The sequence below is a fragment of the Clupea harengus genome, chromosome 2 (genome assembly GCF_900700415.2).
Source record: "Clupea harengus chromosome 2, Ch_v2.0.2, whole genome shotgun sequence".
Taxonomy (NCBI): domain Eukaryota; kingdom Metazoa; phylum Chordata; class Actinopteri; order Clupeiformes; family Clupeidae; genus Clupea; species Clupea harengus.
In genome coordinates this window covers 12,766,831-12,793,124 of record NC_045153.1, presented here as the reverse complement: position 1 = coordinate 12,793,124, position 26,294 = coordinate 12,766,831, and the positions used below count along the sequence as shown (strand labels likewise).

The 26,294-nt window shown below is 46.0% G+C and overlaps 3 protein-coding genes and 1 long non-coding RNA gene across 6 annotated transcripts in view; 1 reads left to right on the top strand and 3 right to left on the bottom strand.

Moving 5' to 3' along the window:
- LOC116224107 (mannosyl-oligosaccharide 1,2-alpha-mannosidase IB-like) overlaps positions 1–5,062 on the bottom strand; it is a 24,986-nt gene extending 19,924 nt beyond the window's left edge. For both annotated transcript variants that reach the window (XR_004165435.2, XM_031582913.2), the window contains exons 1-2: positions 4,181–5,062; positions 2,916–3,391 (exon numbers count right to left, since the gene is read on the bottom strand). Coding sequence is in view for 1 of the 2 variants with exons in the window: in XM_031582913.2 (XP_031438773.1) it covers positions 2,916–3,229 (314 nt within the window). In the remaining variant the exon portion in view is untranslated. The remainder of the gene's footprint in view (positions 1–2,915; positions 3,392–4,180) is intronic.
- Positions 5,063–9,854: 4,792 nt separating this feature from the next.
- Positions 9,855–19,599, bottom strand: trim45 (tripartite motif containing 45). The gene is made up of 6 exons (XM_012842274.3): positions 18,845–19,599; positions 17,195–17,946; positions 13,928–14,057; positions 13,419–13,533; positions 12,401–12,527; positions 9,855–12,091 (listed from the first exon to the last, which is right to left on the bottom strand). The coding sequence occupies exons 1-6, from the start codon at positions 19,339–19,341 to the stop codon at positions 11,943–11,945; spliced, it is 1,770 nt and encodes a 589-aa protein (XP_012697728.2). The 5' UTR covers positions 19,342–19,599; the 3' UTR covers positions 9,855–11,942.
- On the top strand, positions 19,004–20,557 carry LOC116224106. Of its 2 annotated transcripts, none has more exons than XR_004165433.2 (3): positions 19,004–19,094; positions 19,618–19,789; positions 19,888–20,557. It is a non-coding gene; the product is annotated as an uncharacterized LOC116224106 (long non-coding RNA). The 2 variants fall into 2 exon arrangements; XR_004165434.2 differs by having other exon boundaries at positions 19,885–20,557.
- A 1,054-nt stretch (positions 20,558–21,611) lies between these two features.
- vtcn1 (V-set domain containing T cell activation inhibitor 1) lies at positions 21,612–24,905 on the bottom strand. Its single transcript, XM_031577818.2, has 5 exons — positions 24,874–24,905; positions 24,601–24,665; positions 23,567–23,929; positions 22,140–22,394; positions 21,612–21,724 (listed from the first exon to the last, which is right to left on the bottom strand). Exons 1-5 carry the CDS (start codon positions 24,903–24,905, stop codon positions 21,612–21,614), a joined length of 828 nt encoding a protein of 275 aa, XP_031433678.2.
- Positions 24,906–26,294: the final 1,389 nt, after the last annotated feature.

Below are 26,294 nucleotides of genomic sequence, written 5' to 3'. Positions count from 1 at the left end.
GTAATGCAGGTGCCCATCTGAAAAGGGAAACTGGATGGCCACTAATGCCCTGCTGAAGCTGACTCAGCCTTTAAGAGACACTTGAAGCACTAAACACACACACACACACACACACACACACACACACACCATATAAGCTTATAAACACAAACAAACACACTCTGCAGATATGTCAAGACTTTCCATTTTAAAAAGTACTACCGTATGCAAAAGCCTTCACATATGAAATGAATACATGAATATATTATAACGGGAAACAGAGAAAAACAATCTGAACCAACCGCAACTTAAGAGTACACACACACACACACACACACACACACACACACACACACACACACACACACACACAGGCATCTGGGCCCCTGACATGGTTTTGTGAACTCTGCCCTCTGTCCACTTCGCTCCAGTTGGCATTCTTGCCAGTCGTTCTGTGACTGCCATGCACGCTGCCATCTTCACTCACCCGAAACATAGTGACCCCACCCCCAACAAACACACACCCACTTGCATGCGTGCGCACACACACACACACACACTGATCAGAGAGGGAGAGCACAGGGGGAGCGATGAAAGTGTATCAAAACAAGAACCGAAGCAGGGGAGCATGGAGGAGAGAGAGAGAGAGAGAGAGAAAGAAAGAAAGAAAGAAAGAAAGCGGGAGAGAAAGGGAGGGAGGGAGGGAAACAAGCAATAGAAACAGAGATTTTTCCAGGTGGCTTTGAAATAACAGACAGGCTCTTAAAGTGAGGCTGTACACATTCTATTCACACGGCTGCCACGGCGACAAAGGCAGCATCACTCACAGCTCAGCCATGAGCCATACAGACCGCATCCACACCGCCTCTCTTCTCAGGCTAAATACATGAGGGGAGAGGAGCGGGGGGTGCAGACTGCCCTTCATGACACTGGAACACAACTCTCTCCCACAGACACAGACACAGACACAGACAATGCTGTTCTATGCAAAACACACTTCTATGACATACACACAGACACAGACACAGACACGCACACACAGCTGGCCTACACATCACATGCTCTTTCACAATGCACGCAAGGGTGGCCTACTTCTGTCCTTGTTCAAGCATTATCAAATCCACCAGGTACCCTCCACACAGCAGGAGAGCTCCAGGCAGTGTGTGTGTGTGTGTGTGTGTGTGTGTGTGTGTGTGTGTGTGTGTGTGCACATACGAGAGTAAGGGGGGGGATACAGACAGAGAGAGAAAGCATAGTCCAGCCGTGTAGTTGAAGAGCATAAAAATGAGTGCATTTGACAGATTGTACAATCAGATGAAGTGTGTGTGTGTCAGTGGGTGTGTGTGTGTGTGTGAGAGAGAGAGAGAGAAGACTGAATATATCTAGGGTTCAGGGCAAATATGTGTCAGCAAGTTTTACCGTACAGGTCTTTGTATGTGTGTGCATTTACATAGAGGTGAGAGTGTACGTGTCACATCTACAGGTCTGCCAGGTGTTTGCATATGTCTACAGGTCTGTGTGAGTTAGACTTTCATAATGTAGCTACTAGTCAAGCAGTGAAACTAAGAATGTGCCAGACATGGTTCATTAGTCTCTCTGATGACGTTTGCATCAACATCATGAGTGTGTTTCACAACTGTAAACAAAGTGTGGGTGTGTGTGTCTGTGTCCATGTTTGTGTGTGTGTGTCTCTATGTCTGTGTGAAAGCACGTGTCTCCGGGGGCCACGTAACGTGAATATTAGCCTCAAATAGATTGCCACAATGAACATAACACCACAAATAGCACATTTCGGGGACAAAATCTGAACCAATGCAGTGATTACCTGAAGAGGATTAATTTCTCTGCCCTAATTACTATAATCTCATCCACAACTGCAGCACTGTAATTACTGCTCCTGATGCAGTGATCTGGTTTGTCATGGTTCTTGTGTCGTCTCGGGGACCATTGCCAAGTACTTAAGCTCCAGCTAACTATTCATCATTTCCAACCACTCAGGCCAACAGCATTCCCCTCCCCACCACCAGTCGGAGATCAACTGCATTCGTACAATGGAAGTGTGGGAGGCTTCTATTGTCCCCACTGGAGAAGCGGGAACTCGAGGCGTCTTAGACCTTACAAAAGAAGCCTTTACCCTGCTGTATTGTGCTATTAAATCATTAAAAGAGGAAGTCACACACACACACACACACACACACACACGAGACCTGTGAGGTGACTGCCACACACTATGTTTTCTGAATGAGGCAGATGAGGACCCAAGGAGAGGTCCGACAGCCAACAGGGATCAACCGGCTGGTCGGATTGGGGGGGACGTCTGCAACAGAACGCCTGGGCTGGCCTCTGGGATTTGACTGATGGAAAGCGTCTCGTTTATGTGTCATTTAACGGAGTGACGAGTGACACCCGCCTCGCCATCACAACCGTAATCAGCACGCCATCGACTGACTGAGTGACAAACTGACGACATGTTCCACACAAAAAAAAGGGGACAGGTGAAATATGACCATATTAAACTGGACTCCTGTACTACTTCCATGGCTGAGCGACTGCATTGTGTAACATGCCCCACATTTGGTGTGTGTGTGTGTGTGTGTGTCAGTGATGACAGGACTGCAGAAAATAGTGAAGCTCTCTAGTGCATTTCTGTGTGGCTGAAAACACCCCCAGCCTGGAGAGGTACAGCCTGGGGGTGCAGTAAGGGCCACTTTGTGTCCACTCTCACCAAGTCAGGCACAGGCACACACTTTGGTGGATCAATAACACTGATCGCTCTATTACTCACCAGGCACCACAGAAAACCTGGAGTTGGACATCAGGTCGAGATTTGGACAACCCATACGTCTGTATTCTTTTTACAGTCTCCTGAATGGTAACCATTCCCGCAACTAACACATACTACGTGTAGAAAGAAGAGGTAAGGAGGCGGTTCTTACTTGTGTCGGTGCTCATCGTGTCCCCCCGGGCCGTGTATGATCACCTGGCCGCCGCTGTGCTTGCCTTCCTTCCCAGGCTCGATGTGCGGTATCAGAACGTCCTCCAAGCCCAAGTCGAAGCGCTTCTGTTTGGAATTATCCGGGAGGAAGAAGAACGCTCCAAAGCATAACGTGATGAAGGCACTGAGGATGAGGAGGAGAATAAACTTCTCGGAGAGGCGCAGGGTGGCCCTGTGATGGGAGAACGAAGACGCACCCGGCGAGAGAGTCGGTATCCTGCGGCCCGAGAGAGGCAAGAGAGCCGGTGTGGTCATGTTTTGTATTCTTATTGGAATCTGAAGGGACAAGTGTCAAGGTTATCTTGCATACGCCGCGCTATTATCTCATTCCGGCTAATGTGCGCTCAGATTCCAAATTGTGTCGGTCTCCTTGACTCCAGGAACAACTTGCCATCAGCAAATGTGTTCATCATCATCCTGAAAACAAAGGGGAAAGTAGCATTAATCATCAGGTCCAACAGATGCCATTCACACAAAATATAGACTCTCGCAGTTACTATGGAAATGTGGCTGCATTCACCTTCTTACCATTGACTAGCCATTAGCCTACATCGGGGGAAAGCTATTGATCAAAGCGCCTCGTTATAATAGGGCTGTACATTGTCAGTCCGACAGCAAATAAAAAGAGCTGGCAATTACGAATGTTGTGGATCTATTAAGCAAGATGAAATGTATTCTCTTAGACATACATAAAATAATACATGTTCCTTAAGGCAGGTGTTACATGGAGTCAACACAGTGTAGTTCGTTTCTGACAGGTACGAGGAAAACGAGCTCAAGCAAGACAAGTGACGCCACGTAGAACACCTGCTGGCACACGTGATAGGTTACCCAAAACACAGGGCGGGATAAGTAGGTTGGCCTTTGCAGGAATGTGTCTTTCACTTGTACACTCCAATCTTGTTCGATATCACTTGGGGACGAGACGTCAGGCTTTCGAATCGAGTGCCGTTGTCCTCCACTTCTGATTACACTAAGGAACCATGCACGATCTACTTCACTTCCTCATGGTAGCCTATCGCAAGATCTCTGGCTTAGTCTTTCTCTGTAAAGCCAAGTGCCATTTTGCAGGATCAACAATTGATACGGTTTGTCATGTATTGGACTTATTAAAGCCTATAACAAACTATAGCTGCTCATTCCCCAGACAAAATAAACGATCGACTATGAAAAGGGCACAATGAGCTAGTTGATATTTCCACTTACCGTGAAAATCATTCCGACATTGCCTACTGATCCATGGTCCTCAATAGCAGATCCAGGCGTCAAGTTTAACGAAAAGACAATGTGATTGCACAGGCTATGAGGTTAACTGAGTGTTTGTTAGATCTCCTGACTACAGCGTAGATGTCGGGATTGTTGGACACAAGTGGCTTTCCCTTCAAAAACCTCGAAAAACAAACAATAACCTGAAAAATTAAAATCCTAACGACGGTCGCATTGCCAACAAGCTTATTGTCTTCCCAGCGACGTTCAGTTGCGATAATCGAGATTCTCTTACTAGTGTGAATAATAAAGTTTCCGTTACATTATGCTGGCGGCATAAAACATCGCTTCGGTAGAATATCTCAATGTATTCAGAGCCTCTTTCCAACAGGCCTGCGTCGCTGATAACCGCGGTGTCTCCAAAGAATGGCTGGATGACCCGCCGATTCGATTAGCCGGTGTATTTACAATATAATCGGCTGCGCGATAAAAATATATCTGCGTTAATAAGCTCGTGCATAAATGTTACTACTAGGTTTCTTCGCTAATGGCAATTCGCCGGCCTGCATTGCTAGATACTGCGCCTTTTTCAGTAAAGGCATCTAACGTTAGCTTGCTATTCTGTAGCAGACCATTTCTCTGCGCATCTTCTCACATGTGCTTCTGGGTAATCGGTAGCGCATGTAAAGAATCCAATTAGACCCTTTCAAGATTCAGTTTTTGAAGAATATGTCCATCTTTTCAGGTCTGACCACGTAGGGATCTTTTGCTAGTTTCCACCTCCCTTATTTCATTATGTGCGCCGCTAGTCTCTTATGTCCAGGATGTTGTTACTGCAACGACTGCTCCTCCCCTCGGTCCTCCAGCATCCCATCAACTGCCGTTGGGTAAACTTAGGGAGCGTCAACCAATTATGAGTATGTGAATAATGTGAAATGGCTGCGTGGATAAATATTGAATATGACTGACAAATAGTCATAAAATGCAGTACAATTTAATTAGGATCAAATGAATAGATAGATTACAGTCTATGAAACACTGAATTAACTATCTTAAATACATTCCATAATTCACTTTTTTTGTGTATATATTTAAAACCTGCACAGGTCACTTATAATGTATACAATATATATTCTACATGTTGAATGTCATTGTCTCTCTGAAGATCTGAAGATGTAATTCAGTTGAGAGCAGATTATATACATTGAAGAACAAAGAGAGAGACAACTGACAGCCTATTCTGAAATGGAGAGACGGAGTATGAGAGAGAGTGTGAGTGAGTCGATTGGGTCCTTCAGTTGCAACGGTCCCACTCCACTCGCCTGTCTCAACCCCCACCCCTGCGATTAAGGTAACAAACTCCCTCAGTCTCAGGAGACAGAAATCAGTAGGGTGTCTGTCAGCAATGATGAGACTGTGGGCTCTCGGCAGCATCCTCTCCAAACTGGTGTGTTAGAGCAGCCCCTGCAGGGAGAGAGAGAGAGAGAGAGAGAGAGAGAGAGAGAGAGATAGGAGCCAGGGTAAGGGATTTGACACTCACACGTCGTTCCACCCCACCAAGAAAACAAAAAAAAAGACATTCTGAGGTAGCCATTTTTTATTTATTTTTTTACTGTTGGAAGAGCAGGGGGTCAGGTGGGTGGAAGGTTTGCCTCAGCTTCAAAGGGGAGAGGAGCCCCTCTAAAACATCAGCAGCAGGCAGTCAGACACCATACGGATCAGTGGTCTGGAGAGGAGGGGGGGAGGGGGGGGGGGGGGGTTAACATGGCAAACTCTGAGAGTCTCTGAATAGCACAAACTGGATGGAGGGGGTGGGGATCTCTAGCTACCCACAGCCACATGCACAGTGATGAGCCAAAATGAGGGAAGCCAGAACAAAATACATGGTGAAAATGGAGACTGAACAAAAAAGAAAATGAAAAAAGCACACACATGAAAAGAAGAGAGAGAAAAAGCAGGGAGAAAAGGGGGCAATAGGGAGACACAGAAGCAGAGAACGAGGGAGGGAGAGGGGGAGTAAGGATGAGAGGATGACAGAGACAAAAAGAGAGGGAGAGAGAGAGTGTGTTCTGAAGAGATGGGACCTTGGCAGACGGACAGAGGGTAAAACATTGCGACACACACCACTAGGCCTTCATAATGAACCAGCATGTGTCTCTGTCAGTAACATCACCGCAGCATGGTAAATTATGACACTTTAAAAATCTGTGAGCAAATAAATGCATGTGATGCCATTTCACCCATGGGAACACCGGCGGGCGCAGTCAAGGGCGAGCTGATTGGCTCCACGGCAGAAATGTGGCCGTCAATCACACGGGTCGTCAACGGAAACAGCGAGGGGAGAAGAGATTCTGGCTCTGACATTCCAGTTAATGGGGCGTCATCTTTCCCTCAGTCACGGTGCCAGGAAAAAGCTGATCACGGGGGTGGGTGGGTGGGGTGAGGGGGGGGTGGGGGGGGGGGGGGGTGAGTGACATGACAGGCAGGTGTGAAGAATACAGGCTTGTCATGACAAGAGTCACTAGAAGGGGTAGTTGAGTGTGTGTTCACATGTGTGTGTGTGCGTGCATGGGCAAAGTTTTAGGTGTGTGTGTCTATCTGTGTGCAGGACGTGTGTGTGTGTGTGTGCATGGGCAAAGTTTTAGGTGTGTGTGTCTGTCTGTGTGCAGGACATGTGTGTGTGTGTGTGAGAGTGTGAGAGTGTGAGAGAGAGAGTGTCTGTATTGTGTGTGTGTGTGTGTGTGTGTGTAAGAGTGAGGGAGAGTGTCTGCATTCTGTGTGTGTGTGAGAGAGAGTGTAAGAGTGAGAGTGAGATTGTCTGTATTGTGTGTGTGTATTGGAGTGGAGGTTGCTGGGAGCAGAGGTGCAGTGGTCCTAGACGGTGCCTATCTCTCACTGTGGTTGGTGGGAACACATCCAGCAGATATCACCCCCCCCCCCCCCCCCCCCCTCTCTCTCTTTCTGTTTTGAGGTCAAATGAGCCGTCAGTCTCAATCTACCTGACCAGAGCCTTTTAATTGGAAAAATCATGATGGGGTTCCAGGGGCCCTGCAGTGTAGTTCACTAAAGGGAAGAAAATGACAGAGCAGTTTCACCAAAACAGGTTCAAAAAATGCCTTGTGCACCTTCCCATTCTACCGAATATGGTCATCGTTGCGTTTTACCACGCTACTACCTACCTCTTTCTCTCACTGACGCATCAGTCCCTCCAGTCGTGAGCATTAAGTCGAGTGGTTCAATCTCACCTCTTGTGTCATGGCTGATTGGCCACGTTGCCACGACAACACGTCAGCTTGAGTAACTGCGGTGCTTTTTTTTTTGTTGCCGAAACTGAGAATTGGCTCTGAGGTTGGCTCTCGAGGGGGTTCATCATTCACTCCGTCGTTCGGTTTCAGCTCCGTGGCCACTCCGGCGGCGGAGGGTTGGGGGGCCACTGTGCCACGAAAGACTCTATTTGGAGCGCGGTAACTGTGTTAGGGTGAGGTGGCTTGGGTTTTGTCCCTGACCGTAATCAGGTTAGGAAGTGTACAATGAGAACCCTGGTGTGTCTGTATCTGTGTCACTTACAATAGGCACAATAGGGCCGGGCCCCACACAGACTTCAACACTCAAAGAGTAGAGCATCACTCGATCAATGGCTCAGTTAATGCACAATATATCCAATGGGAATTGAGAAGCATAATGTATACACACCCGGATAAGTACAGGAATGATTGTGAGGAGCAAACCTCAAAGGGCTTAATGAAGTCCTTCAGTGCCAAGTCGCATGACACATTGCAGTGTTGTATTCATAGTCTTCCAAGTACACGTTATACGCAGTTGGGAAAAAAACCTTGTCATTGCTCAGATTCACTGCCTCTTGGATATGACTAGATAAAGAGTCTATCAAAGGAGCCTGTCAAGCCTTGTCACAACAATGCTGCCGTGGTGATGTGATGTGACGAGTGGCTGACAGGTGAGGAAAAGTCCTCACCTTGTGCCAAATTGATGATGATCCCAGCTCAGAGCACAGAAGAATGGAGACACAGAGAAAGAGAGACAGACAGAGAGAGAGAGAGAGAGAGAGAGAGAGAGAGAGCGCAGGCATTCTTGGGAAAGGAAATCAGTCTAAGAGGAAAATTGCACAGATGAGGTACATTAGCGGCTCTTTCAGCAAAAAGGAAAAGATAAAAAAGAGGCACGAAAAAAAACTGTTCCGTTGAATGAAGAAGAAAAGACGAACATTAAATGCTTGCATTGAACAGGTAATGAAGGGATATATGTGGTAATAAAGAAAGAATATGAATCGAAAAGAAAAAGAAGATGTCAAAAGAAGATGAACCCATGTTAATGGGTCCCAAAATGACCCCATCTTTCTGCAGTAAAGGATGCTGGATGAGTCTTCTGGCAATCCACAATCTTCCATTCCAGATTCTGGAGGGTTACGTGTCAGGTTGGTGGCATCCTACTTGCCCCAAAAAAAATGCCACCTCCACCTGGGCACACAAAGGTGACTGTATTCTGTAGGGTGTGTGTCAGGCTGCCCGCATCCTACCCACCTTCCCCCACCCCCTCCAAAAATGCCAACTCCACCCCAGGCACGCACAGGAGGGCACATCAGAGGTGAGCCGGTGTTGAACAGATGGCTGCATCTAATGACCCTGTCCCCCCCCTGCGCGACAGGTTGGGGGATTGACAAATACCAAGCGCATATGCATGGAGCGGCCTGCCAGCCAGCGAAAGCCAGTCAGTTACTTTGTTGTTTGACCGATACTCCAGTCGCATCTGTCTGATAGATGGCCCTGTTTGTGGCATTTACACATAACATTAACGTCGTTTATCAAATGTGTCCATGTAGAGTGGCCAAGGGTTTAATGACGAGACACATTTCAGCGAAAAATCGCTGTTTGGATTGGAAATCATTCTTCTTTGACATTCTTTAGCATTTCGCTAAAGTCATACCAGAAATGTTTACAGCTAGTCATCAGGCGAGTCCTGACATTTCCATTTGAGAGATGACACCCTATCGGATAAGATGATTTGGGCAGTGTGGGGGCTTTAAATGTTTATCATGAGTCTGAGATCACCTTGTCTCCCCAGAAGTAGTGAGCTATGCAGGGCTTTGATAGAAATGATTAAACGGTGTCCTTGAACATTGCAAACTTAATGCAAAAGTTGGCTCTTGAACAACACAGTGTTCTTTGAGAGAGAGAGAGAGGGAGGGAGAGTGTGTGCCCTGTAAAATTGTCAGGTCGGATGGCTGCCTCCTCTCCTGCCTCTCCCTTCTCCCTCAATATGGAACCTCTACCTGTACCCACCCTTTGCAATGCTTTATGGGAATTTGTGTTTTTCTGTTTTTTTTTGTTGTGTGGAATGGGTGTAAATTGTGCTCTCAGCTCTCTCATGACACTTTGTAGCCTGTATTAGATGCTAACCAAAGAATTCCTTTACCAGTGTAAAATCCTGAGCACCCGCTGCATTCTCTTAGTCTCGCTCGCTGAATTGAATTTAACTCTGCCCGTTAACATTCAGGGGATGTATAGGCTGACTGTAGCTTACCAGGAGTTATGACGTAATGACTACTCCTGAAATGATGTATTCAGAGGTAATACTAACAAGGTCAAACAGTGTCAAACAGTGCTCAATTATGAAGTTTAACGGGAGAGCTCTACGTCATAATGTAACATGTTCCCTTATGTGTGCTTAAATATGATTACGGTCTTAAAAAGGTCCTTTTTTGAGGTTTAGGCCATAAGTCATAAGTCAGGGACACTGGCATCCCTGCATACTTCTCTTAGTCTCCTATTACAAGCTGACCACTCATAAGGTGTGTTGTGCGAGTTGTGACTTACTACTGCCCCCATTAGTCTAAGAAAGGAAGTACATTGTGCTACATGCAGTTCTCGCACTGCCTCAACCCTTCTGGAAGTGTGAATAAGACAGTGAGTGATGTTAAGCCTACATGTTTTGGTTCATTTTCACACCATAAAAATAAGCTGAATGACAAGCAGAAAACAAAATCCACAAAATCCCAGCCTGCATGCCAAGGTGCTGATATTCACCCTACTCCATCACATAACCATGACGACGAAGCCATTATGAATCATCCTATACAGATCACACTTGCCTGACCTGTTTGACAGTGTCCTTCAGTGGGCACGCAATGTGTAGCGATGTGCAAGAAACAACCAAGAAAATGGCTCCAAGTGCACAAACCATGCCAACACATTTGTTCTGAAACAGCCAAGAGCAGCCATGAGGCTCAGTGGTAATACAGGAGAGTAGCAACTACAACCGGGGCTATCGGAAACCAATAAAGGCTTTGGCAGAGGTTGGTGTTTTTATTGGAAGTTACATCAAAAGAACAAAACAATTATAACAAATCCAATCCATAAAGGTTACTCTTTTTCTAAATATCTACTGTCCCCCCCCTAAAAATCATCCCTGGACAGTTGTGGGACAGCAAGTCCCTAGTGGCACGTAGAACACTCATATCTTGTTTGGTCCATCGTCTCTACAGTAACCGCCACGAAAGACAATGGACGGGAGCAAGTCAGAAATGTCCAAACGTATTGACCTTGGTTAGGTAAGTATAATGGGCTACATCACAGATCGAACCCACAAATAGAAACAGACATTTTTGTTTCTTCAGGAACCAAAGTGAAAAAACAAGACAAGGACATCCAAGACAAGGACAAGGCACCATTGGTGACGCGAGGCAGTTCTTTGGTACTTCTAAAACATGCAAGACAACACAGAGTGGAAATTCGCAGCGATTACATCGACATTAGCTTATGCATATCTAAAAGGTCTGTGTGCTTACTGATGTCAATAACAGAGGGCAAAGAAAAGTGTCTCCATTATATTCGGTGATTGCTGGTGATTAAGAAAGAAAGAGTACAATCCCGTGATAACACATAACGGTGTCATAAAGAGCAGACCTATAAAACACATTATGATACCAATCAGGAATATGCTGGCTAAGCAACAGACGCATAAAAAGCGGCGGTGATCGGAATAATAATCACATCAAGCACCATTTCATCTTCTGGTCGGGGGGTTGGCCACCACGGATGCGTCAAAGTCAAAGTCACTTCCACTGAGTGAGGCTTGTGATCCACTGAACCTGTACCTATAGCGTATACGTCAAGAGGATCCTTTTGTTGAGCTTCAGCGGCCGTACTGGCCTAATCCACGTTATCTACATTGCAGTGCTCGAGGGGTGGATATGAAAATGTGCATGATCTATGGACGGAAAAGTAGTCTTTCTTTTTCCTTCAGTGTAGTGTCTTAACCGTGGATGGTGAAACTGAGCTCAAACCCCTAATGGCACAGGGATGGTAATAAATTAGAACGGGAGATCAAACCTCCCCCAAAAAATGATGTGGCCCCAGAAGGCTTCAACTGTGGGGAGAAAAAAAAAAATAGAGAAAGATCCTGGGTCATCTTGGCTGTCGCGCCATATCTAAATTGAATCAAACCGTGCAGACTTTCACAGGGAGAAATCCATTGTAGTGTCTTTGTAACCACACAGGCGTAGAGATGTGAGACAGAAACTGATATGCATACGTATCAGACATATTGAAACACTGTGAAGGATGATCTATATTACAAGGAGGTAGGAGCGTAGAGAGCGAGAGCATAAAGATGTGGAGGAAATGTGGAGGCCGTTTCTCAGAGGAGGCAAAAGATTGAGTACGTGTGTATGTGTGTGTGAGTGGGTGTGTGTGTGGGTATGTGAGTGTGTGTGTGTGTGTGGGGGGGGGGGGGGGCACCAGATGCTTCAGAGTTCCACAGTCCTCAGCTGGGAGCCGGTTACCGTGCCCACCGCCTGTACCAGGCACTCGGACGCCTCCACTACGCCGCCGCAGCAGGACCAGTGGGCCTTGCCCGGGTGCCCCTTATGCCCGTGGCCACAGCCCTGGAACCCTCCTGAAACGAGACGCACAGAGAGAACACTCATCAGGAAGGAGTGTAAGGCAGAGCTCCGTGTATGCAAGGTGAGTGTGTCCTACACTATATGAATGCCTCATGTGTTATTAGCAAGGAAGTCAACACAGCTAGCTCTGCCTAAGTTGCCTCTCGAAAGGTTGCTTGCTTCTGACCTGTAAATCAGAAGCTCTCCGTAAAAATGAAGAGCAGTCACATTCTCTCCTTTCTTTGTATAGTGTTCTGTCTTCTCTCTGTTATTTTCTCCATTACATTCTCTCTCTCTCTCTCTCTCTCTCTCTCATACAGTACCTGGCATAGTTCCTGGACAGGCACATCTCGCCTCTTTAGCGCCCCCACTGGAGCAGAACGAGCAGCAGTGAAATGTGCCGCGGTGTCGTCTGAACTTTCTCTTCACGTTCAGCACGAAAGGAGAACCCTGAGGCAAACAACAACAACAACAAACAAAAACAAAATAAAAAACAATGACAAAAGGGTCACCGTCTTCCATCCATCACTAGGCTTTAAAGCCACCGCGGCCCTGTTAGTGTATTACAGATAGGCCTGCCACTGTGACACGGCTGATGACCGTCATCATTAATATCCCACTGTCCTGATGAAGGCGGTAATTGCCGTGTCATTTCCTCCCCGGCTCGGGGGGCGATGAGAGGGGCAGGGTCATCATTAAAGTTGGCAGTCATAATTGCCACCGTTGTCATGCCGATGGCTGATTTTCTCAGCAGGTCACCACCAGTCAGTCACTCTCAAACGCTCGTCCTCTTTAGAACTGATCTCAGCTCAGACGGAGGACGGAGAACCTCGGGCCGTTGTCAAAGCTGAAGAGATCGTGTTCTTTATATAACTGCTATTTAAGTGCTCAGCACAGTGCCATCGACCTCTCTGCACCTTGGGTGTGGAAAAGACTGTGGGGCGGATGGCAGTGCAGTGGTACTACAGGCCGGGAGGCTGAGTGAGTTATCTGGGCACCACTGCTTTCAGTCATGGGGACAATTTAAGTCAGTGATGGGGGAAGAAGAGCCTCATTTAGCAGGCAGAGTGATGGCTCAATAACCAGTGTGTTGGTTGAGTTAGATACAAAGAACATAGACTGGCGGATATACACAGATGAGAGGCTATGCTCAACCCATGGGAAAAAAATATCACCAACCACATTTAATACACATTGACAATGATTAACATATTAAAATTACAACTACTGCATTACCAGGATATTGAAATACACTGTAAATATGCAAGAACGACTATACACATTGATATGTTACAGTAGGACAGTCTATGATCATGTAGTTCTGTTTTAGCAGTTGGTTACCTTCACGTGCTGCGCCTTCACACACACCCACACGGAGTAGGGCCCAGGCACCACGGGCTTGCAGGAGATGGAGTAGGAGCCGTTGCCGTGGTCCATGATGGACGCCTCCACAGTACTACGGGAGGAGATGAGATTTCAAACGGTGCCATTAGCTGATCCGCACTCCCACACGCGTGCCCGTAATTACGCAATACATGGAGTTGGCATAAATCATGATGCATAGCTGTGCTTACTGGGAGAGTAATGTTGAACACACACACACACACACACACACACACACACTACAGCTAAGGCCAAGGGACTCTACGGTATGGCATAGAGATTAACTCCAATCATGTGCCGTCAATCTCTATAGGAAGTGAAATCATTAGGTTTCAAATGCATACATTTATATGTCTATAAACCTGATCCAGAACTATTTTTAAAATTGTAAACTAAAAGTAGACTTTATTGGGAGTCTAAGTTGGCCCAGAGGCGTTCGGTGCAGGTGTGTAAACAGTCCCACCCACCAGTCCTTGGTCTCCTTGTGCACAATGCTGATCAGCACAGCATCGCCCCCTTTGCCCATCTGTTCGCCGGACGCGTCGCGGCAGACCAGCGTGAACTCTGTCTTCTGGCCCTCCCGGCCCAGCTGCACACCTACAGCCAAAGGGTGAAAGGTGAAAGGTCAGTCCCAGTTCATCACTTGCCCTTTTTCACTCACTCGCTCCACCTGTGCGCTGACTCATGCAGTTTCTCTCAGTCAGTCCCCCATGAGGGGAGAAGTGCGAGAGAAAAAGAAGGGATGAACAAAAGAGAGAGAGAGAGAGGAAAAGAGGAAAGAGATAAGCGAGAGTGTGTTTGAGAAGAAAAAAAAAGCGACAGAAAAAGGAACAATGAGAGAAAAATAAGAAACAGAGATGAGAAGGTGTGAATAATAGAAGAAGAAAGGAAAGAAGGATAAGATAGGGAGAAGATACGAAGAGAGAGAAGAAGAAGAAAAAAGAAGTGATGGAAAACAAAGGAAACAAGTGGCAGGCAGAGGCCATTTCTCTGAGCTGGTACATCATTCTGGGCACGCTGTGGCAGTCCGTGCCAAGCAGGCCTTTAGAATTCTGCACAGCTCAGCGACGGGCCGCCTAATGTGGGCAAATGACTCTGGTGGAATGGGTAATAACAATGATGAGCTTCAACAGGACCCAAAATTGACACCGATTGTGGCGACGGCCGCCCTGGCTAACCCATCAGAGAGGAATCGCATAAAAGCCCATTACCGCTTGGATCCTGTGGCACCCTCTGTGACATTACTGCTTGGATCCTGTCGCTCCCCCCTCGGTTTTTTTTTTTTACTTCCTAACTGCCTCCGCTGTCCTAGCCTTCGGGGAGAGCACTCTGAAAATGCCCATCAAATCCAAAGCCTGTAGTTTCATGGGTGCAATTCCAGAGGCACTTCCTCTGACAGTGTCCACTTAGACACAACACTGTTTCTGATAAGTCACTGATACTCAGAGGTTTATCTCTTAGAAGTCACACAAACACACACACTGTCACATATACACAAACACACATAGTGTCACATATACACAAACACACATAGTGTCACATACACACTCACACACACAAACACAAACACAAACTCACAGCGTCACACACACACTCACACATAGTGTCACACACACACACACAGCAAGGCACTATATCAGCAGCCTCTATGCTGTTATCCAACATAACTTTCTGGCCAAATCCCCTAGGGAGATAAGCTTCAAGTGCTGTTGACATATGGTTTGGAGACGACCATGGATCTCAGCAGTGTGCTCAGGAGCTGACAGAGATATACCACACTCTGCACCCTTCCTGCACCACTAATCCGCATTATACCTTCCTATCGCAAACACTCGGAAAAGCCACCGGCAGAGAAAGACAACGTATGAAACCAAACAGAGGGACATATACATACCTCTCTCTCTCTCTCTCTCTCTCTCTCTCTCTCTCTCTCTCTCTCTCTCTCTCTCTCTCTCTCTCTCTCTCTCTCTCTCTCTCTCTCTCTCTCTCTCTCTCTCTCTCTCTCTCTCTCTCTCTCTCTCTCTCTCTCTCTCTCTCTCTCTCTCTAATAATAACATATACAGAAATTATGTGTTCGTAAATAATGACATGTATTTGTAAAATGGTGGAAACACCTACTGCTGATAGCACTTAACATATTTTATATATATATATATATATATATATATATTTTTTTTTTCAATTGTCCGCAACTGTTTAGATATAGGACAGTATGCTGTGTTAACTTTTTTGATATTACAAATAGATACTCACACTTAAAACTTTAAAAAGTGTTATAAAAAGTATATTGAATGGTATCATATATTCTCCTCAGCATACCGAGGTATCAGTTTCTTAGCTATATATCACCCTAAGACACAGAGATAGAAAGAAAGAGAGACGCACACACACACACACACAAACACACACAGAGAGAGACACAGATACAAACGCAGACGCAGACACAGACGCAGACACAGAGACAGAGACACAGAGAGACAGGCACAGAGACAGACACAGAGAGTATGTAATGGAGAAAATGACAGAGAGAAGACAGACCCCTATACAAAGAAAAAGAGGAAAACTTGACATGAACGAGAGAGTAAACACAGAGAGAGAGGGAGGGAGGGAGGGATAGAGACACAGAGAGAGAGGGAGAGAGAGATAGAGACACAGAGACACAAAGAGAGGAGGAGGAGGAGGATGCAAGAGGTGGCTTGAAGGCTTCCTCTGGGCATGCCCCTACAGAGCAGGAGAACTGGCCCCTGGAGCAGCAGCCTCCACTGCCCCGCATTCCTGCTCCCTGACAAGCACCCTCGCCACCACTTCAAACGTTTCCATGGAGACAAGGAATGCCACCTACTAGTTAGCCTCACGTTCCATAGCCCCAAGGCTCCCCTATTTACGTTTGTGGGTAAGCATGCGAGTGCTCTGACTGAGTAAGTGTGTGTGTGTGTGTGTTTGTACACACAACGACTCTCTGGTTTCCTGCAGTTCAGCAGCTGAACACGTTGCATTGTGAGAAGCGTGTTCTGGAACTTGGTCAGAATTCCGGCACCGCTCCGGCATCCCACACCACGGTCCGCCGAGCCCGGAATCGAAACCCATTTATTCTGGCCCGGGACCGAGATCCGCTTTGAAAGCACTGAGCTGTTAGTTCAAGACGCACCGAGAGCAGGGCCATTTCACAACACAAAAGAGACAGGCTGACGGACAGGGGACAGCCTTCACACCGGGTTTGCTGGTCAGCACAAACACACGCACACGCACACGCACACACACACACACAGAGCTAAAGTTCCATGAGAGAATATTCTCAGAGCCTGCTCAGGGCAGAGGGAGCTTTACATTTAAGAACCAGTATTTGTTCAGTGCACACTGCTCCTGCTATCCAGAAAGCACATATTCTTATCTAGTCTATGTAGCCCCCTGGGCCAGGGAGTATCTATGGGCTCTGTCTACACATCCATCCCCTGAAGTTATTTTCATGAATAAAAACAAAACTTGAATAATACTGACATTTACCGATTAAACGCCACAGCAATTAGCTAAATGTGTAAACACTGAAAAGAGGTGTGTCTGAACAAATATGTTTCAGGTGTGGTCTATGGGTTCACAACTAGAGAGTTCACAGCTCATTTCTGCAGAGGGAGGTTATCATAGCAAACCTTGGGGTAATTTAGGGAAAATTGATTTTGTGTCAGAGTTCAGTGAGCTACAGCAATGCTAAGCTAAGCCCGTGTTGTGACTCTCACCTTCCCCCTGTATGGTACATTTGCTGGGGTCCACCATCTTGGCATGGATGACCCCCACCACTGGGTATCCCTCCACTTCCCCAGCACTCTCAAAGGGCAGGAAGCAGATGCTGCTCCCGTCGTCGAGGGCGACGGTAGCAGGGCTGGGGTCGTAGCCGGTATCGACGACCTGTGTGAGGCGGCGCAGCGTGACGGCCTTGGCGCTGAGGATCTCGGCGTCGGAGCCGCAGGTGAGCAAACGCTCGGCGAAGTCGGCAGCGCCACGCGCGTCGGTCAGCGCCTGCTTCAGCTGTGCCCCCTGCAGGTGCAGCTGGTTGCGGCGCTGCGTCCGTAGCTCCTCCAACCGGCGCAGGAGCCCGCGGCAGTGCACCTCCACCGCGCCCGCGTAGCCACGTGCATATGCCCGCACCTCGGCCGCCAGCACCTCCGTCCGGTTGCCCAGCTCGTCCTGCGACAGCTCCACGCGCCGCAGCGACTCCTCCAGGTGGCCCATGCGCGGGCGCAGGCTCCCCGCTACCATCTCGCGGATGCGGTCGCCGTGGCGATGGACCACATCGCGTGCCGGGCTGCAGCGGTGCTCGCGGTGGAAGGTAGCGGCGCACTCCAGGCACACGGGCGTGTCGCACGGCTCGCAGAAGAGCCGCAGCTCCTGTCCTAGGTGAAGGGTGCAAAGGACTGGCCGCGACAGGCGACCCTGGGTCTTCAGCTCTTCCAGGCTCTGGATAGAGTGAGATGACGTCCTCTTCTGTCTCCTACGTGGGTAAAGGGATAGAATAAGTACAAAGAGGAAAAGCGGTAGCTATATGATAGACATATTATCCCTAATTTGCCCTGCATCTTTTTGATGTCTGTACAAAAGGGAGGTTGGTTGAAGAAGTTGATTGATAGTCCAAGAGAATATCCGTTAGCAGTAGAAGTAGTCAAGGAGGAACAGTGTAGGTTGTATGTGTGGCACTGGTAGACAACAGGTTGGACCTATCCTCCCCTGTCCTACATGGGTACAAAGTACAAGTACAAAGACAGACAGACAGGAGTAACTGTATATGTGGCACAGATTGACATGTTGAAGTTAGGCCTAATTCTCCCTGTATCTTCTTGTTGGCAGTATAATATGCGGTAGATGTGAGGCATGTGTTCATTTTGTGTTGTAGTCTGAGAGAGTATGGGCCCAAGGAATTCTGTATTTGCCTCTGTAACAATGATAACACTATTACAATAATGCTTGGTTACCAGAGGAACAGCGTAAGCTATGTGTGTGACACTGATATGGACGAGTTCTCTCATTTTCCCTGCATGCTCTTGATGAATGTAGAAGACAAGTAGGTTAAAGGAGTTGTTTGATGGCCTGAGAAAACAGAAATTCAGATAGAGGAATTTTGTATTTGTTCTGTGTACTGTGTAAGACTGTTAAACGTGGGATACTGTGCTGGCCAAATGGTAGTGCGTTTGTATTGGGGGGAGGGGTAGCTGTGTGGACAGATAGGCCACAGTTCACAGCACAGCAAGTTAATTATCTCAAACTTTACTTGTCTGAAAATATTTCAGGACACTTAGTTGGCTCAATAAGACATCTCTCTTTAAAGAGTTAGTGAGAGTATCTAAAAATCAGCTAATGCTGCATAATGACAAGGGCGTCAGTGAACATCTCACCTGTGGGCTTGACTGCAAAACTCGCATAGGTTGACACAGCACACCTCGCATCGCTTCCCGGCGTCTCCCTCGCTGCAGAGGTCGCACACAACGCAGTTTTCGTTCAAGAGAGTCTCCATGAATACCTCGTCCAGAGCGAGGTGATCTGTGGTTAACCCATCCGCCCCGGAGGTTGGAAGGTCCACCTCGGAGTCACACTCCGGACACAAGACGGTGACTGAAACGTGGTTGCCATTGTACTCCTTTTTGGGTAAAAGTGCTTTGCCATTGATTCCGGACAGTGAGAACGGCTCCAGTTGACGAATGCAATCAGCGCAAAATGTATGCAAGCATGGTAAAATTTTAGGTTCACGGTATAACCTTTTGCAAACCCGGCAGACAGCTCGCGAATTGTTGACACCCTCGCCGTTATCTTGGGGTCTTGGAGAACTGTCACTCTCTTTAAGCGTTGACTTTGTTTCTACATCTTTAATCGAATTTTCATCGGAAACCGACATGTTTTTAAGTCATTAACTCGAAATGAGTGTTATAGGCAAAGTGGTGAGGTTAGCAAAGTGGTAACCCACGACCAGTTAACAAACAGCTGCTCAAACCTTCAACAAAATTGAACAACAGTAACAAACTGACTAAAACGTAGGCCTAGATGTCGATTTTTGTTGTTGACAATCCGTCTTTAAAACGCAAATATTTAGTCCGGCGAAGCACTGAACATATCAACCCCCACCACAGAGAAACTTTTCCCCTGAAACTTCATTCTTCACTTTACTCTTCAGCTGATATTTGACACTCGGTTCCTTGGTCTACTACGGTCCAATCACCGTGTGGAAGCGCCGTTACAGGCGTGGCCTGAGCTACCATCCGAGGGGCTATGTCGGGAGAGGAGAGGCCCATCGACAGGGTACTGCGAGCCTCAACTATCTTAAAACCGTCTGTCCCCATCTACTGGTAAGAAAGACTTTACGCCAGTCAAACATTATTAGTATTCCCACCAAGGAAGTTGTTTTAGGTTCAGTTTGTTTGTTTGTCTTTTTGTCTGTCAGCAGGATTACGCAGAAACGAATGAACTTGGAGGAGGTACATTTTGGAGCGGATCTGCATCAAGGATCGGATCGAGGTTTTGTTTTTACTAGCTTTATTGTTACGAGATGGTGAATATTGGTTCTGCGCTCCCCGAGTGCCCTTCTAGTTACAGAACTGTAATACATTTGCAGAGCAAACTATCACTGATTTTAGTTTTATTTTCATTATAAAATACCACCTCTACTATAACATGAGTGACATGACCATGCTATTAATCTAATTGTCCATGAGTCCTAATGTTAAATATTTGAAATGATATATAAACCATATTTACCATGTGTTTACCATGTACCTTCATATTTATTAAAAAAAATAAAAATAATTAACTGTCAGTTCATATGTTTGTCCTTTACATTTTTTGCAAATTTTGGAAAAAAATACAAACAAGAATGAGAAGCTCCAATGTGTGACACAGGGCCCTGGTTTGGTGGTGAAAACGCCTGGCGGAAACAGCCTAGCTCACAACCCCCTATGTCGTATGTATTCCCCATTCACGCAGGCTACTGATTACTGCTGCTTTTGCATTTTACACATCCGTTTCCCCCTCTCTATGGCACATCCCCATATCGATAATACATCTACATATACAGTCACCAGTATCCTCGTATTACGCAGATTAATATGTCCATTCTCTCTCGTTGATCCAATTCTCAGCTAAACAGGCTTTCACTCACCTGTTCGGTTCTGCAGCGGTCCCGGATCCGCCGACTGCACCAAATAGCCTAGGCTACAGTTTGTTTCCAGAATAATTCCAAGTAAAAAAGCCATGTAAAGGATACAATTAATCTAATTAATGCTGAATGGCAACCTTATCTGAGATTACACTACTAATATGCTGTTGTAGTCTAAAAGTTTACCACCATTCTTCCGCACCACTACACAGTAGGTCGTCTATGCTATTGGGGAAAGGAGTGGAAGTTGCAGAAGACTTTCATGTCCATAGAAAATAGAAATGACCTTTTCTGCTGACACAATTCCTCTTCACAATTCGCACCGCAGCAAGTGCCAGAATGTCTGCTCAAACATTTAACATTTCAGCAAAGATGTAAGCTCCTAATTTTTTGTTTCCATACATGGCTCCGAAGCTGGAAATGTGCTCCATTAAACTAATTCAGCTTATTTAATTGATTATGTAGCCTATCATATGTTACATATGTTTAGACATTTTACATTCTAGTCTAAACATTTTTCAGAATGTAGGCCTACGTGAGATATAACATTAACATTATACAAATAATGTTAGATTGGCATGGAATCTAAGTGAACCAAAAAAGTGCTCAAAATCATGTAGGCTACCCCAGTTAACAATATAACAATTAGTTTGAAGGGATATTGTGCGGCATTTTAAAATCAGTCTGACAAGCTACTATCATGTTTTCTACAGTTTATTCCTTGTAAAACTGTCCAGAACTCACGGCGATATTTCCATCTTCTTACATTGTAATCTTGTCTGACGCATTCAGTTTCAAGGGACTGCTAGACGATGCTATTGGTTGGCTTTAACCAAAACTGTGACAAATTAACTTCGGCCTGGCTCTGCCCACTTTGTACCAATGATCACACCTTTATCGCTCGCTTTACCGCTTGTGCAAAAGCGTGCATGCTCTCCTGTTTCCGCCAGCCGTTTTTGCCGCCAAACTAGGGCCCAGACACCAGTGTTTTTAGCGCGGATGTATCTTTGGTCATCTCATGTTAACAGCAGGCAGAAAGAGAGCAGTGTTGGGGCGAGACACGAGGTCAGCAGCCTGGGTGATGCAGTGTTGAATGTGAAGTCGGTCCTCACTGGCACGTCAGAGTCCCCTGGAGTTGTACAAAGGAGAGACTGTTTGTGATAATATAGCCTACACAGGCCCATATTAAGTTGTCTGACAGTGTGACTAAAGATGAAGTTTACAAGCAATTGAACATTGCCATAGCATAATTAAACATGCATTAAACACAATTTTAATGGAGATACATGACAGTCTTCAGTCACCATCATTGGCAGTGGAGGGGACATTCTTGAAGCAAAGTCGAATGAAGACATGTCAAGTCTATATTTACTTTTAGGGCTACTGTCCTCAAGACTGTTTATTTCTGCCTGCTACTCGCTTGACAGCTCATCAACTTGCTTGCCTGGGGAGCTTCTACTGTGCATATGCCATTCACTGGACTGTGAAGCATCCTGGAGAGAGTTCCTGTGTGCTGTACGCTGTGGTTCTGTCTATTTATTTACCTGTCAGAGTTGCCTCGGAGATGGCGATGACGAGATGGTTACTGATAACGAGGGTGTAGGTTTCGTCCCTGTGGGCCGGTTCTAGCAGGGTGCTCATCACCCGGAAGATTCCGGCAGAGTTGTTGAAAAACTGGGTACTGCTGTTCAGGGCGCGGCCAGTGTGGTCCGCCCAGGCGGCATTGGGTTTGGGGAACCACCTCTGAGCCTCTGCTGTTAAGTTGGTTCCCACCTGTTTGAATTTGGGAGCGGAATATGCTGGAAGGATACACAAAGAATAAGAAATGGTTTAAATTAATTCATTTTTAGTTAAAAAAAAAACTATTGATTAGCCATTTAGAAATGCAACGAATTGGATAAAACATCAACAAAAACATCACAGCATTTCATACACTGTTGCTTCCATATGTTTCATTGGTAATGATTCCAAACTCTCTCAAACTAAACAACAACCTTGAAGATTTCTTTTCCAATCTTTCCTCTCATACTTCCCCATTACTTCATCTTAAGCCACAGTACAGTGTTTGAGTTGGCACTAGAACTTTTTCTCATTTTCTCACTCTGTTGAACACAACCAAGTTACCCTCAGAGACAGAAGTCTGGTCTGACCTTGAGCAACTTCAATAGTTTAACCTATATCTCTTTCCTCTTTAGTTTAACCTAAACATCTTTCCTCTTTCACTGGGAATGATCCTGAACTCACTGAAAGAAACAGAAAGTTACCTCTGTTGTACAACAATGTGACGTGTTATCGCAACATTGCGAGTCATGACCGCAAGTGAGTGTGGTATCTTGTCGTGTGCTTGGTTTCCTGTGTTTTGGCGGTAAGCAACACAAAATAATCATGGTAAAGGCCAGTGAAGTTCACTGCGCATTTAGTCTGGAATGACCTTATCAGTTGTGATATGTTTGACACCACTTGGCTATGCTGAGGCTACACAAACATTACTCACAGAAATATCAGCCTTGTGTGTTTAGCAAACCGATCTGCAGTATCAACAGGGCTGGCGGTTCTACGGCGCAGCAAGTTAATGGTACTCATATTTCAATGCCATAATGGAATCACCACCATTAATATGGGGTCAGCTATTACCATTTAAAATTAGTAAGTAATTTATTATAGAATATATATATATATACTATTGTATTCACCAATCCAACTAAATGTGATTTACAGAGGGCTTTCGGCATCTAGATCGAATCACTTTAAGTGCTCAAAAATACGATAACCATTCTGTAAGCTTAGTTACCTTATCTTCTTTATGCAGTTCTGGCGTTGTGTGTAACAATGGCAGTGTCACAGTTTCAAAGATTTAGCGCATTGTATTGATAAAAAATAACCTGCACTATTGTGTGTATTGTTAGACGCAAGCGATTACTAACTATATGCTAAATATATTACATTATAATACAAGTTCATGCAGGTGTACCTGCTACCCAGAGATGAATGTTGATAGACCCCTTGCCACTAGGGGCGCTCACGATGCACTGATACACGCCCTGGTCCTGCTCTCTAACCCTCTGCAGAAGTAAAGAAGCATTCCCACTGGCCAAGGCATTCGGGAAGAGTTGGGTTCTGTCCTTGAACGTGGGGTTCTGGTCAACCAGATCTGGAGCCCGGTTCTGGTAGCGATACACCACCCCTGTGAGACCCACTTTCTTCCAGGTGACGGACACGTCACCAGACCTGCCCTGGCTGTCCTGCTTTGGGCTGAAGCTGCAGTCCAAGACTACGTCCTGCCTCAGGTTCCCAACGGGGGAGCGGTTAGTGGCTCTCAGAAAGCCCTGACCACCTGCCAGTTGGAGAGAAGTGAAGCACGAATAAAGTATAATGTGTGTATAATCATCCAGTGGCACATGTGCATACAAACAAATAGATGTGTTCATACCTTATAGCAGACACACACACACACACACACATGCACACACAAACACATACCTACATACACACACATACACACACACACACACACACACACACACACACACACACACTCACACGCATACCTACATATATACACACACACTCATACACACACACACACACACACACACACACATACACATACACATAAACACACATACACATATGCATACACATACACATACACACCCACACACACACATATACACACACACACACACATGCATACCCACATAAACACACACAAACACACACACACACACACACCCACATACATACATACATACATACATACATACATACATACATACATACATACATACAGACATACATACATACACACATACACACATACACACACACACACACATACATACACACAAACACACCCACACATACACATACACATACACATACACATACACACACACACACACACACACACACATACATACACACAAACACACCCACACATACATGGTTGCATTCATAGATACATGCATTTTCTCATGCATGCATGTGTCTCGAGAGCCCACTGACCTGAGAATGCGATGGCCAAGAGCAGAATAATGAACCCACTCATCACAAATATGAGGATGATCATGCTGTGAGAGTGTAAAAAAAACTTTAAGAAACAGCTAAATGACAAACACTACGCACAAAGCTATTTGCAATTTAGTCAAACAGTCCTGCCATGTGAAGCCATTTCACTTATTTCACAAAAGGTTCCACAACAACCTAAAGCAATTTCAGCTCCAACCGAACACTTTCAAATTCCAGACCCAACTCAACTGCCACCTGGGTCTGACGTACCTGCCAAAGATGATATTCCCAATGGAAGCCATAGTGCTCTCCCCCTATTCCTCTGCTGGGTGAGAACTCCCTGACCAATCCTCAAAATGAACACGCTTTCATCGGCCTGCATCGGTCTGCATTCGGCGAAGCGACAGCCTTCAGTGTGTGACTTCGAGTCTCACCTGTGTCATACCTGTAGTTCACCTCATGCCAGGTGAATGGATGGGAGGAGCGCGCTCTCCCCTCCTTAGGTCAATATTATCTGGGAGAGGTGTGTGCTGACACTGCTGATAGCCCACAGGCTTAGGTCATGGGCCAGCCCATATGCCCAGTCAAAGAAACACAGCCAGCCCAGACACTGGTTCTGGGTGGTTCCCCTTCTGTTTGTTATTACTCCATTTGGGCATGGTTTCAAGGGGTTAGCGTAAATAGAAAAGGCGGTATGCTTCTGCACATGTTGCAGAGGGTTTTCAGAGAAACACCTAAATAAGTAGCCTATATTATAATGTGTTTGTATTGACTAGGTTCTGGTGTTAACGGTGATATCGGAAGCACCAGGGAGGAAAGCTGCCATTGTCCAAAAGTTGCCGCAATTGTTCTGAAAAGTAGCTGGCATCAGCAAGCATACTGCAGACTAAAAGTCCCCTCACCACAAGTGTTTACATGAGCCACATGTACAGCACCCATGACCATGCCACACACAACTACCACTTCTACATTATCAGAAATACTAGATGAAGTTAGAAGAGGAGAGGTTTGATGCTTGGTCAAGGACTAAATTGATTCACATGCTTGAGTCAGCATGTGGCTTGGGCCATACTGAGGAAACAGACACATTGTGGTGCCAGTTGACGAACGGAAGGTTGGTCCCCGTAGTGTGATCCTATGGTAGGGAAGTTATCAGTCAAATCAAAACTACCAAATTTCCAGGGAGGAACTGTACAGTTTCCACATGTTTATATAAAGTAAGAGGTAATTTTATAATCCAACAGGTGTTAGAACTCTCACACCATAGCAACTGGCTCGTCTCTGTTTCTTATTCAGACTCAGCGGCTCAGGTTAAGTTGAACTACAATGACTCATTCTGGACACGATGTCCCACAGACTATGGTCTCTCTGCTGACCAAAGCTGCTGGTGCGTTTGTGCTCTTGGTCATCTTCTTCATCTTCAAGTACATCTTCGAGCTGGATTTCACCTGCTCCTGTTCTCCAGGGATGCACCGCCTGGGCATACTGTACATGGTCCTGCCACCATGGATAATATATCTACTAGTATATGCAATGAACAAAACCTACCAGAAGCTGTTTTGTTGTGGTCCTTTCCAAAGATGTAACAATTGCTGCAGTTTTGCTGTTCAACAAGTCATCCAGCTTCTCTCCATTGGACTATTCTGGATAGCTGCAGTGTTTATAGATGGTGACTGGTATGTATGTTATAC